The sequence below is a fragment of the Salvia miltiorrhiza genome, chromosome 1 (genome assembly GCF_028751815.1).
Source record: "Salvia miltiorrhiza cultivar Shanhuang (shh) chromosome 1, IMPLAD_Smil_shh, whole genome shotgun sequence".
In the NCBI taxonomy this organism is placed as follows: Eukaryota; Viridiplantae; Streptophyta; class Magnoliopsida; order Lamiales; family Lamiaceae; genus Salvia; species Salvia miltiorrhiza.
Window position 1 is genome coordinate 66731350 of NC_080387.1, and position 13228 is coordinate 66744577.

General features: G+C 37.7%; 4 protein-coding genes across 5 annotated transcripts; 2 read left to right on the top strand and 2 right to left on the bottom strand.

Moving 5' to 3' along the window:
• On the top strand, positions 1-3324 carry LOC131005192 (protein trichome birefringence-like 12). Its single transcript, XM_057932025.1, has 3 exons — positions 1-919; positions 2104-2241; positions 2713-3324. Exons 1-3 carry the CDS (start codon positions 393-395, stop codon positions 3248-3250), a joined length of 1203 nt encoding a protein of 400 aa, XP_057788008.1. The 5' UTR covers positions 1-392; the 3' UTR covers positions 3251-3324.
• A 332-nt stretch (positions 3325-3656) lies between these two features.
• On the top strand, positions 3657-4303 carry LOC131005195 (uncharacterized). The gene has a single exon (XM_057932028.1). It carries the CDS (start codon positions 3657-3659, stop codon positions 4233-4235), a length of 579 nt encoding a protein of 192 aa, XP_057788011.1. The 3' UTR covers positions 4236-4303.
• Positions 4304-4864: 561 nt separating this feature from the next.
• LOC131005193 (protein RMD5 homolog) lies at positions 4865-8263 on the bottom strand. Of its 2 annotated transcripts, none has more exons than XM_057932026.1 (2): positions 8047-8263; positions 4865-6147 (listed from the first exon to the last, which is right to left on the bottom strand). In XM_057932026.1, the coding sequence occupies exon 2, from the start codon at positions 6139-6141 to the stop codon at positions 4984-4986; it is 1158 nt and encodes a 385-aa protein (XP_057788009.1). In that variant the 5' UTR covers positions 6142-6147; positions 8047-8263; the 3' UTR covers positions 4865-4983. The 2 variants fall into 2 exon arrangements, with proteins under 2 accessions (XP_057788009.1, XP_057788010.1); XM_057932027.1 differs by having other exon boundaries at positions 4865-7321; positions 8047-8238.
• A 1223-nt stretch (positions 8264-9486) lies between these two features.
• Positions 9487-12561, bottom strand: LOC131005196 (glutamyl-tRNA reductase 1, chloroplastic-like). Its single transcript, XM_057932029.1, has 3 exons — positions 12076-12561; positions 11269-11510; positions 9487-11024 (listed from the first exon to the last, which is right to left on the bottom strand). Exons 1-3 carry the CDS (start codon positions 12377-12379, stop codon positions 9882-9884), a joined length of 1689 nt encoding a protein of 562 aa, XP_057788012.1. The 5' UTR covers positions 12380-12561; the 3' UTR covers positions 9487-9881.
• Positions 12562-13228: the final 667 nt, after the last annotated feature.

Genomic DNA, 13228 nt, shown 5'->3' on the forward strand with positions numbered 1-13228 from the left:
AATGTTGTTCAACGACTTGTCATCGTGACTTGCATTTTAGTAGGGTGCTTCAATTTCATAGTCATTTTTTTTTTTTTTAAATATGAACTACTCCAATATTCGATTTACTTGGAAAGATGAAACAATAAGTTGAAAATGATGGAAAAATGTCATTCCAACCAAATGCTAAGGAAGAGAGAGATATAGAGAGAGAGAGAGAGAGAGAGAGAGAGAGAGAGAGAGAGACAGAGATCTATAGCGATACAAGTAGAAAATTTTCGACCGAGAACTGAAGTAGATCGGCAGATTCTCTATCTCAAACTGTTACATATTTTCTTGTGTGTAATCTCAATTTCATACTCGATTTCAAAGAATTAAGTGTCGCAGAGGGATGAGAGAATACATGAACGTTAATGGCATCTAAACTAACCCCGAAACTCATCACTTGCTTAATCCTCCCATCCTGCTTCCTCATCCTCTTCTACTCCTCATTCCTCCCTTTCATCCCACAATCTCCCGCTTCCGAAACCCCTATTTTACCCCCTGCAACATGCAATCTCTTCGAGGGGCGGTGGGTTCTTGATCCCACTCGCAAACCTATGTACGATTCCACCTGCCCTTTTCACAGAAATGCGTGGAACTGCATCAAGAATGAAAGGGATAACATGGCTCGGATCAATTCCTGGAAGTGGTCGCCCCATGGTTGCGATTTGGATCGTGTCGACCCGGCCGGGTTCTTGAATTTGATGAGAAATAAGAATATTGGATTTGTTGGGGACTCTTTGAACGAGAACTTTTTGGTATCGTTTCTGTGCGTGATGAGATTGGGTGATGCTGGTGCTAAGAAGTGGAAGAGAAGAGGTGCTTGGAGGGGGGCTTATTTCCCCAAATTCAATGTCACTGTGGCCTATCATCGTGCCGTTTTGCTCGCTAAATATGAGTATGCATTCTTCCTTTGAGATGGTTTAGTAATTTTATGTCTATCGATGCTGTATAGTATAACTTAACTTAGGGTTTGGTAATTGTGAATTGTGATGTTGTGCATTGTTGGATTTGATGATGATGATTAGTTGCATAGTATATGGATTTTGTTTATAGTTTTCTATCTGGAAATTCATCAGTTAAGCGTGCATGATTTTAATTGCGCTAGCCAGGATATGGAAACCAAGTTCGTGTTTGATGGTTATTTGTTTGGAACTCGATGCAGCTGATGAGGTTGCTTACTTTCTTTTACTGTTTTTTTGTGAAATCTATGATCACAACTTAAGTCTTTATGATCTGATAATATAGGTTGGATGTTGTTTGGTATTTCAACGGAATTATTAACTGGTTAGATGTTAATGTATAGATTTCTTAGACTTGAATACCTTTGAGATACAAAGCCTGCACCTTTTGTTTTCCATGTTTACAAACCTTAGGTTTTTAAATTTCATATCTGATGTATGCACTTCTCCACACCAAGAGTAAGTTGGATTTGAACCATACTCATAAAACTAGAGTTGTTACTAATTGAATAGTAGAATTGGTAATAAGTCTATCTGCACAAGTAAAGAAGTGAAAGGTTATTTCTCATCTAGATCAAATTGGTAAAATCTTCACTTATTGTAACACAATGATTAAGAAGTAAGAAGTCACTACAGCAAATATATCTCTCCTTAGTATTCCATATTTGAACACAAGATAAATGATAATCTACTTCTTGGCTATTTAGTGCATAAAAAGCTAGATAATTTCTTAGTTTCTATTTTATGCAAGATGATTTTTTGTTTTAAGTGCATTGATATATGAACAAAAGCAACAAAATAATTGTATTTCTCAGGCGTTAGTGTTCCCTATTGTTGGAGCAATAATTGGTGTATAAATAAAAAAATCTTTGCAAGTTCTGTGAAGCTCTCTTGGAGATCCTGACACACGCACAATAATTAGACTGTACGGAATTAAGAAAAAAATAAATTGAGTAAGAGTAGCTGCTGTTTACCTTCAATGGATTGATTTTCACGTTACCTGGTGGAATTTGATCCTCTTACATGTGATGCTTTGAATGCTGGATAAATATTCTGCTATGTAGCATGTGTATCTTTTGTTGGATTTTCTTCCTCACTAGCTAATTACTGATTAAACAAGGTGGCAGGCTAAACAGCCTGGAATTTCTGACGAAGATGGAGTCAAAGGAATATATCGAGTAGATGTTGATATTCCAGCTAATGATTGGGCTAACATTTCTGGTTTCTACGATGTTCTGGTCTTCAACACTGGTCACTGGTGATTCTCTAATCTTTTCTTATTTCATATTTCATCATCAATTAACAATATATTCCCCCCCAACAGTTGTGGTAAAATTGAGTGATTATTTTTTTTACCATCAGAGCAATTGGTATAGTTGATTCTGCCATGTGGAACTTGGAATTTTCGTGCCATCAACAGAATGATTTCATACCCGTTATAATTTTATCATTGATGCTCTCAGGATTGTTTGCACTGTTTGTTTTAATCTTTAACCTGAATTTGCAATAGATTCTAATCCTTCGCCTTCAACCTTTTGTATTTTCCTATCAAGTAATCCAGATTGACACATTCTTGAGAATATAAGGATGTTTCTTCCATATGGTTCTTTCTGGAAAAACTAGTGCTGGTGTGTAGAAGACAATTGCTTTATTATTTTCATTTTGTTTAGGTGCTGTATGTTGTTTCATTTTGTGTCTTGATGGCGATAATGAGTCGTCTTGTGCTTAGGTGGGGTTTGGATAAATTCCCAAAAGAGACTCCTCTCGTATTCTTCAGAGGTGGGCAACCAATTCATCCTCCTCTGGAATTGATGGATGGGCTGAAAGTTGTTGTGGAGAATATGGTGGCTCATATTGAGAAAGCATTCCCCAAGAAGGTGCTCAAGTTCTGGCGGCTGCAGTCACCGAGGCATTTTCAGGGTGGCGACTGGAATCAGAACGGAAGCTGCTTGTTTGACGAGCCTCTTGAAGAATCTGAGCTTGATTTATGGTTTGATCCGGTTAACAACGGAACAAACAAAGAAGCTAGAAGAGTGAATGAAGTGATTGGGGAGGCGTTGAAAGGCACGGGCATCAGAACGCTGGAGTTGAGTCGTTTAAGCGAGTGGAGAGCCGACGCTCACCCAGCAGTGTGGTTGGGGAAGAAGGATGCAGTGGCTGTGTGGGGTCAGGACTGCATGCATTGGTGCCTGCCTGGTCTTCCTGATACTTGGCTTGATATCTTAACACAACTCATCACCACCACCTACAACTTTGCCACACTTTGATTCAACATTTATTAATTCATTTCCTTGCTGTTCCAATGCAACTACCAGTTTTGATGAGACTTTATGTTTTCCAATTGGCCTTGGTGATATTTGGGGTTATTTTTTGCACGATAAAGCACTTGTGATGCATTGAGTTACTTGTACAACTTATGGTGCATTAGATTTTAGGGAAAATATTCATAAAACATATCGCAATTCTTTGGGTCTCAAACTGCCCACTGAATTATCCAAAATTGTGAAAATACACATTTAAATCTCTAACCAACGGCTGAAGTTAAAATATATTGCCTGGTTGATAAGCCTTTCATCATAATATCTTCAATTTGCCGATTGAGTTTTTTATTAATATGCATCAACCTATTTTTGGATTTTAGAATCTTTAGATAGTTTAGGGGCAACAACGTTAATGATAGGATTCCCACACCTGCTTTGCCCTTTTCTCGTCCACCTAAAAATCGAGGCGATGATCCTTACTGCCCCACAAATTGCTCCGACGATCCAAACCCTATCCCCGAATCTCCTGCCCATATTCCACACCCTCCGGTTCGGCCCGACCCCGACCCGCCCGCGCAGAGCCCTCAGAATCGCGTGCAGCAAAGAGACCGAAACCCCGAGCGAGGAATTGCTGGCCGCCGAGTTCGGCCTCCAGATCAAGAGATTGAATTCCGAAATCGCTCAGCGAGAAGACGCCTTCAGGAAAAGCAAAGAGCTCCTCTTCGCGGAGATGTCTGAATTCGTCGGACTGAAATCGGAGGATTTGACCAACAAGTGGCGCAGAATGGACGACGATGAGAAATGGGTTTTGGTTAGAGGTTTTGTTGCCGAGTGGAGCGCCCATTTTCATCCCTTATCGGCTAGGTCTGTCAAAGAATTGGTCGAAGAATACGTAGCTGGAATTCATGAATTCTCGGATTCTGCTTCTGGTAATTTCTTCTCTGATTTCACCAAATTGTTTGGCTTTCATAGTGATGATAGCCAAGGATGAACACTTCGTTTTTTGTTTCAACAAACATTTATTTCCAATTAAATTATGCCAGTTTTGGTTACTATCAATTTGCATGTTTGTTAAGTACTTCACTTCTACGTTATGTGGTACATCAACATCACATTCAGTGGATACAATTAATCCAATTCTATATATCAGGATGTAATAAAAAATCAAATTATAGGTAAGTGTATACAGACAAAGGTTTTCTTTTTTAACAACACATACCACTTTTATTTTCAGCTCATGAATACATGAACTTAGTACTTTTTTATTTGACATCGATAAAGAAAAAATCTAATTTATTGATTTTTATTTACACAATTTATGCTATATTCGACATTGTCTAATCCTTTCACAGTTTTTATGTATTCCGATCTCTGCGTCAATAATAAATTAAAAAAAATTCCTTGTTAATGTCAAAAATCAGAAAAGATATGATCAAAAAATAAAAATTAGTATTTTAAATTTTAGAAAGTGAAAAAAATTATGTATTTACAAGTGAATAACCCTTTTAGTGTATAAAAATTATTTTCATATTTCTATGCCATAAAATTCTTTGCCTATGTATACTGACCTATAATTGTGCTACAATGCCTAGCTATACATACAGGAAAACAAATATATGAAATTTTCAATTCAAGATCAATAATTGAATAAAATAATTCGAACAAAAATCGACTATTATTGCAAGAAAACGTCATCGAATATTGACACTAAGACTAGCAAAGTTAAGAAAAAAAAAATGTTAGAAGCACAGCTGCTTGCACTGTGCGAAAGAAGCATCGTGAGGGCAATAAGGGCACTTGAAGTTGCGGGTGTTGGCCTTCGATAGTTTATGAATCGACTGCTTGCACAGGACGTGGCCGCACGGCAACAGCATCGGCGGATTTTCTTCGCTGCCTTGATCCCGGCTAACGGGGCAGACGAAGATGGAATGGAAATGGAATTCCTTACCCAACTCTAGAGGCACCGGTAGCTGTTTCATCGCTTCCCACTCCTGTTTCTTTGCTGCCATCACGTTCGCCAGTTTTAGCAGAGTCGGTAGCCCTTCCATCCCGGCAGCTAGAACGACGCTCAAAGGGTCCCTGATCGATTGTCCTGTGAAATTGCACGAGGTCCGCATCACTTCCTCTGCAAAGTTTTCCCAATGGCTTGGATCTGCCAGGTCAGCATACGGGGACCTGTCGAGCCTCCCAGCCCACAGTACGCTACAGAGGAGCCTTTGTATCTCCTTCATGTGACAAGAAGCCAAGGGAGCGAGATATGTTTTGGCGTATCTCAGCGCGTCTGCTCTTCCCTTACTCTGTAAAAGGTCCACAAAGTGCAGTTTGTGAAGTTTTAGCTCCAAATCTGAACCGGACTCGTTCAGTCTCTCTTTGTTTGCGGAGATCCACTTTGAGGCCGGCCCCAGATCTCTCGACTTCAGAGCCTCCAGTATTTGATGAATCTCTTGATACTGTAATCTGAGTGAGATAGCTTCAGGTTCCCCAGCTTCTTTAACCAAGCAGTCGACGATATCAAATAGGCCTTCAAAGTAAAAGTGACAAATTATGATCTGGTTTAGAATATGGCGGTCGAAATCAACATCTACGCAACCCTTGGATATGTCCGGATGCATCGCTTTCTCGAGCACCTTCTGATACCTGCTGAGATTTGTGTTAAGCTCTCGCTGCGGTCCCTCTAAATGAGTGTGTGAACCAACAACCTGAAGCTTGGCTTTCAGTTCAGCAAGAACTGTCTTCTGATCAACCGCAACAGTAGAATCACTACTTGATTGTATTCTTGCCAGTGCCTGTTCAATTTCATAGCCAACTTGGGTGATCATTTCTTGGGATTTTGAAGATGACAACTTTTGTCTCTTTGCAACCCTCTCAAATGAATCTTGTATAACATTGAGCTCCATATTGCACTGGTTCAAAAACAACCAGCACAAACAATATTTCAATACTTTAAACAACCAGCACAGACAATCAGATGGAATCTAATCTGTTTATCCACATGGATGTACAATAGATTCTGGATTTTTTAAAAAAAGGGGTATTGGCCTGTAAATACTCGAACTTTTACCATTTTCTGGTTTTGCACCCTAACTTTAAAATCAACCTATAAATACCCAAACTTTGTATTCTTTCTGATTTTGCACCCAACGAATTTTAACCCATAAATCGTTGCTAACATGGCAGCCAGATTGACATCCCAAATCTACAATTACATGTTCTAAATTCCATATTGACAACAAACTTATCTATTTCGTTATGAACTTCAAACTTCCCTCTCAATCTGGCTATCATCTCATCAACGATTTGAGGGTAAAAATTCGTCGGGTGCAAAATTAGAAAGAATACAAAGTTAGGGTATTTATAGGTTGATTTTAAAGTTGAGGTGCAAAACCAGAAAATGCAAAAAGTTCGAGTATTTATAAGTCAATACCCCTAAAAAAAATGACTTGTGTGCACAAAAAAGATTTTCTTCCCAGGACAAGTTCTAACAAATTAGCATATAGTGATAAGGCCATAGTCGCCTTCTCCTGGGATCACTATAAGTCTAAACTGGAGTTATCTACTAAAAACCATGAACACCAAACGTAAATGTCTTCTCTATCAAAAAAATCATTTTTGCCACCTTACAATATAGCAATTTTTTCACTTCACTATCTGATTTCTTATTTCATTTGAGGAGTGTTCATACAGCAAACGGTAAAATGCAGCATAGCTTGATGAGAACTATCCAAACAAAGACACAAGCAACACGCTGCAGTACAGGCAATATACTCCATAAGGATATTCCCTAATCTCTCTTAATAAAAAAATGGTCAGGATATTCTCAAGTATCTTCTCCCTGGGCAACAAAGGATGCATGATTTGTAACTGAGAATAAAAAATTCCTATTTAAGTATCAAATAGGAACTAGGAAGTCAATATATTTTCTAATTCCAACAATACATCCAGAAGTGACATTCTATTACTCAAAACATTAAGTTGCATTCAATCTTTAAACTTAGGTGCTTAAAATGGAAAGATTAGTAATACACCAATCCACCAAGAAGCTCCAATCCAACGAGAGTAAGAAAAGGCAGACGGTTCCTGCAATCACAAGTTTGCCGGGTGGTAGATCGCATAAGGGAACTCAACCTCTAATTTTAATTTGTTTCTGAATAAGGCTAAACGACCTGTAGGTTTGTGCAGCCTTCGTTTTATTTTATGAAATTTTATGAGTCGAGAGAAGAGTTCACAGTAACCTAAAAACTTAGGATTGTTAAAGATGACAAAACGCTTAAGAAGCAAATTTAAGCCATGAGAACTCTTTTAAAATCCATTTAAGCAAAACAACAAGCAATGAAACCACATAACTTAAATCCATACATGTATATAGAGCAATATGTATATCTATGTAAACAGAATGCTAGGCACATTAATAGATGATGTTAATCGTGTTAAAATGTTTTCATTGCAAACTCATTCAAAAATATCCCCTAATCAGAATATCAGTTTTGCACCTGGGAAACAATTTTGTAAGAAGCGGCACCTAATTAACCACCCGCACCAAAAGGAAAAAATATTCAGCAACTAATCCTCAGCATAAGGGAAATTCGAGTTCAATTAATTACAGCAAAAAACAAGAAACCAACAATTTAAACAAAGCGTTGAGAAATTCGCATTCGTTAGAAAATTTAAGGTGAACAATAGTATCTTATCCTCATGGAATTCCTTGCCACTGGATAAAAAAGCACCATAGAATATGAAGAATTGAATACGGAAAAACTCGGGGAAAAAATTAAGAAAATACAAAGGAATTCAGAAAAGTGTACCTAATCAAGAAAGGGGATTTAAGCTTTTCTTGTTTGGTGATTGCGGAATTATCAATATGTAGCGGAAGCAGCAGGGTAGTGAGAAGAAAGAAAGAGGATGGGCGTGATTGAAAATTCTGAGCGAGAAAGAATTTCGACTCCTTCTGTGTGAAGCTGACGACACGTGCGGATAACCTGTATTTCCGAATTTGCCCCTTACAACAATAAGTGGCAATTAGTTCCTTTTTTTTTGTGACGCGAGGTGATTTGTTACTTGCATAGTTTTTTTTGAGAGAAAGGTGAAGCATATATGGAGTAATTGAAATGGTCTGGGAAAACCTGTGGCAGCTGGGTGCCAAAGGATGGGTTTCACACCAACGGTTCTTCTTGCGGAGTTACATGCTATTCTGGTGGCTGTGGGATTTTGTCTGGAGAATGATACGGGACCAGTGGTTGTTTACACGGATTCACTTCTGGCGACTCATGTTCTCCAAGAATCTCACTTTGGCACCAAGTCTCTCTGTGACGAACTCTGGGATGCTTTTGTTCATGCAAGGAATTACATTGTTCTTGATTTTCTTCACGCTAGACGTGAGGCAAACCGAGCAGCTCACGAGCTTGCTCGCTTCTCTTTTTCTTCTTCTGATGCTATTGTTTGGAAGGTCGATTTTCCTAATTGGCTTCTAGACATTGTACATTCGTTACTTGCATAGTTGCATGTTGATGTTGCATCGTTTCAAAGTGAAGAAAATAGATTTATTTTTTTTGAAGCAGAAAATAGATTTATTTTTTTAAAAGGTTAATAGTAGTTGATGACTTTAATTTATTACCTTAATATTTTGAATTTTGTAAAATTATTAATTTTGTTCCACATCAAAAAATTTGACTTCGGATGTAGCTAACTCGTAAATATTTTCAAAGTATTCAAATCACTCGACACTTACCCTTCTTGCGTTAGGAAAAATTCAAAAATCGTGGAGAAATTGGAGAACTTGTGAAGTTCATATATCTTACGAAAAAATTGAAAGTCTTCGTGCAAAATGAAAGTCGTCCCAAATTATGTGTATTTTTATAACTAGCAGAAAGAACGTACGTTATACGTATAATTAATATTATTTTAATTGATAATTTATCATTTAAAAAAATATATTAATTCATTATTTTTATTAGATAATTTATTGAATGAATATATTTATTTATAAGCCTTATCAATAGCTATAGATATATATCGCATAAATTTAGTATAATATCTAATGAATTAATATATTCTTATAAATATATAATATGACTACGGCGATCTATGCCTACAGTTTCAACCGTGTAATGAGACTCAACCCAATCAAGTGGCCTTAATAAAATTATTTTTAAAATTCAACATATCAATTCAGAGTATATAGTTATCAGAAATTGATGTTCTTGTCTATTGTCACTACATTTAAGGTGGCATAAGCAACAGACAGATGCAACAAATTGTGATGCCTCTGTATATCTATAGCTTACAACAAGATGCTATGTGAAAAATCGAATGTGTTTACATTGCCAGTACAAATATGCTAAAACAAGTATCACATTAAACCAAATTAGTGAGAAAAACTGTTATCGTGTGTATACAATCAACACAAAACAACTCCAACTCAATAAGAAAGATTAACCTCTCTCATGCTTATTCATAATGCTAGGCCAGATGTCCATGGCTTGCTCTTGTATCCTTGTTACTGCAATATAAAACCAGCTTTTAAGTCGTCCCCGCCTATACATAGTTACAACGCCTCCAAATAATGATAACTCAATGCCGATGGAGAGAAGTTCCCCTCCCCAAAATCAAATGAATGAACAAATTGTTGCATACAGAGATCTCAAGGAGCTACTTGTTTGTTCTGTTGTTTCACTTTTGCCCGTACTTTCTGCTCCAGGACGGAGATCTCTGTGTCCAGACTGAATATTCTGTTAAGCGCCTGCATGTTTTCCAGGATTTCATTCAGCCCGCGGTTATCCGTGCCATCACATCGCAAGTGTTGCATGGGACCATGAAGGAGCTTGTTCACAATTCCTACACTCAGGTCATATATAGCTTTCTTTTCACTCTTTGGTAGATCATCACGCATCTTCGACAAACACTTTTCCAACTCAGCGGCTCTAATTCGTTCTGCATATGCCCTAAGCTTCTTGATGGTTGGGACAGTCTCGAGGGAGTCCTTCCATGCTTCGAATTGTTTCACTTCTTCTTCAATGATTGCCTGAGCTTCCATTGCTTTCATCAATCTGTCTTCCTTGTTGGCAGCCACTACTTCCTCCAAGTCATCCACGTTGTAAACTTGAATGCTCTCAATATCTGATACACATGATCCCACGTTTCTAGGAACAGCAATGTCGACAAATAACCTCTGGCCTCCAACTTCTGGACCCACGGGGGGAAGTGTTTGAACTTGATCTTTTGAGAACAGAAGAGATTTCAAAGCCGTACATGTGAAAATGACATCTGCTTCACCAGCACATGTCCATAATTGTGAGAAAGGCCTATATTCAATTTCAATATCCTTGAGCTCCTCTCGTATGGAATTTAGTCTGTCCTCTGTTCTGTTAACAACGACTATCCTTCTGCATCCCTTTGCAGCTAGGTGTCTTATCACGAGCTTTCCCATCTTTCCAGCTCCAACGACCAACATTTTCGCTGAATCATGCGCAGACTCTGGAAGTTTCATCATTGCAAGCTCCACAGCAGCTGAACTAACTGATACCGACCCAGTAGAGATACTGGTTTCTGTTCTAACACGTTTTCCCACAGTGATTGCATGCTTAAATAGCCCACTTATTTTACGTTCAAATCCAGGGACACCTTGTCCTGTTTTAACAACCTGTTTCACCTGTGAAAGAATTTGACCTTCACCTAAAACAAGGGAATCGAGTCCTGAAGATACTTCAAAAAGATGTTGTGTGGCATCTTTATTAAAAAGTAAAACTCTGTGCTGACACAGCTCTGAAACTGGCACTGAACTTATCTGCAGAACGAGATAGACAATGTCAAGCACTATTCATTTACAATTCACACTCATAAAAACTTCCCCGGTTGATTCAAGAAAAAAGCCATTCAGAAAAAGATTCCATCAGTCATCAGTCATCACATGACATAGGAACAACAACAAATGGAAAGTCACATATGATAAATTTTCAATTCAGCCAATTCAACTATTCCAGGTCCACATAAATACCATATCAAAAAATAAACCTGCAAACTGTTATTACCTTAGACATCCATTCAGTCACTTCTTTTATTCCACGATGCTGGGACATAGCCACCACATATATCTCCAGCCTGTTGCATGTGCTAAGAACAGCAGCTTCCTCTATATGATTTAGAGCACATAGTTCACCAATTGCTTGAGGCCATTGTGCTTCTGGTACAGAAAGTTTCTCACGTATCTCAATGGGTGCTGTACGGTAGTTAAAACCAACAACCAAAAGACTGCTGGTTTCTTTCGTATAACCTGAACAGAAAAATGTACAAGTCTTTGTTAGAGCTTTATCCCTTCATGATCCAACTCAAGAAGCATCTAACAAGCTTAAAACATTTCCGACAAACGATGCATATTAACTTCCTTAATTTTTTTCCTTCCAATATATTGTGAAGTAAAATAGAGTAATTGATTAAGCACATAAAACTCTCCAATATCACAGCGCACAGTTTCTAAAAATCCATAAAAGTCCACCAACAAGGTCAAATAGGAGAAAATTCTACGATCGTGTGCCTTGCACAACCCTAAATTACACAATCAGCTATTAATCATTTACTAGCACAAAAATCCTTGTTTCCAAATCTCCAAAATCAATAGCAATTAATGCAAACCAGGAAGACAATACGAGTTCGAACATAAAAATTTATCACGTTACTCTTCCAATCACAGTATCAGAACTCATTGAGTTAATTCCAAAAATAAGATCAGCCAAACACCACAATAAAAGGAAACAAAACTACAACAAAAAAGGAACCAACATTCACTAAAAATCCAAACAAAATCTAGAATAAATTAGATGAAGAACGCGGAAACTTACGATCAGCAGCGGAAGTCTTCAGAAGCTCCAAAGCCGAAAGACTCGATTTAGAGGGGATCTCCGAGTCGGAAGCAAGCTCGCATCTCGGACACAATCTAAACGACAGCGTTTCAGGCACGGGAATCTTGTACCTCAAATCATTGAAAAGACCTCGCATCCGCGGAGGAAAACAAAGCATGGAAGAGCTCGACAGATTACGAAGACGCTGGGCATTGCCGCAATGATCAATTTTCAATCTAGTATCCGAATTAACATCACGGTTGGCAGATGAGATGGAAATCACGAAGCTGCTCGCCGCCGCCATTGGTGCCGGTGAACGGAGGCTTGCAGGGAGGGAGGACTTGGGGCAGCTGAGTTTTATTGAAAGGAATCAGGCAGAGACAGAGAGAGAGAAAGAAAGAGAGGGGGGTTTGGTGTAAAGGTTGAACGAAATTTTCAACTGCTCAAATATTGGGTTATGGAGATTTGGTGCGTCCATCATAATTGACCACGCAGTGCTTATATATATATATAAAAATGTAATATACTCCCACACCCGCAAGAAGTCAGGTTCGTATCATACTGTCTCTAAATTCTCCTAATTTCTAATTTACTTATATAAGAACAATTGTTGTTCAAGCTACTAAATTTGATTCAATTTACATTTAATATCACTTTTATTGCAAACAAGTATTCTACATTTTAATTTTTTTACTATTATAATATGTCCAATTTAATTGATGGTACAAACTTTCACATTTTCATCCTTCGATAATCATACTTAAATCAGAACCTAAATTTTGATACATTTGAACACATAAGTATTTTGGCATATTGACAAACATACGTTACTTTTTTTTCTTTTCTTACTTTGAAAAGGGGAATTGGTGGGATTTAAACCCAAAACATTACTATTCACATACAAGAGTTCGTACCGCTTGAATGTCCCTTTAAGGACGACATACATTACTTATAAAGGGCGATAATTTTATCCAATCTAGTGATACTTGTAGATTTTTTTTTTTTAAGTAGGACAACTATTGGAAATTACATTTTGAGTTTTGTACCCGTCAACCGTGGCGGATCCTTCCAAATTTTGATTTTATATATTTATATAAAAGAAATATGATAGATAATATAATAAATTATTTTAGTAATTATAACATCCAAACTA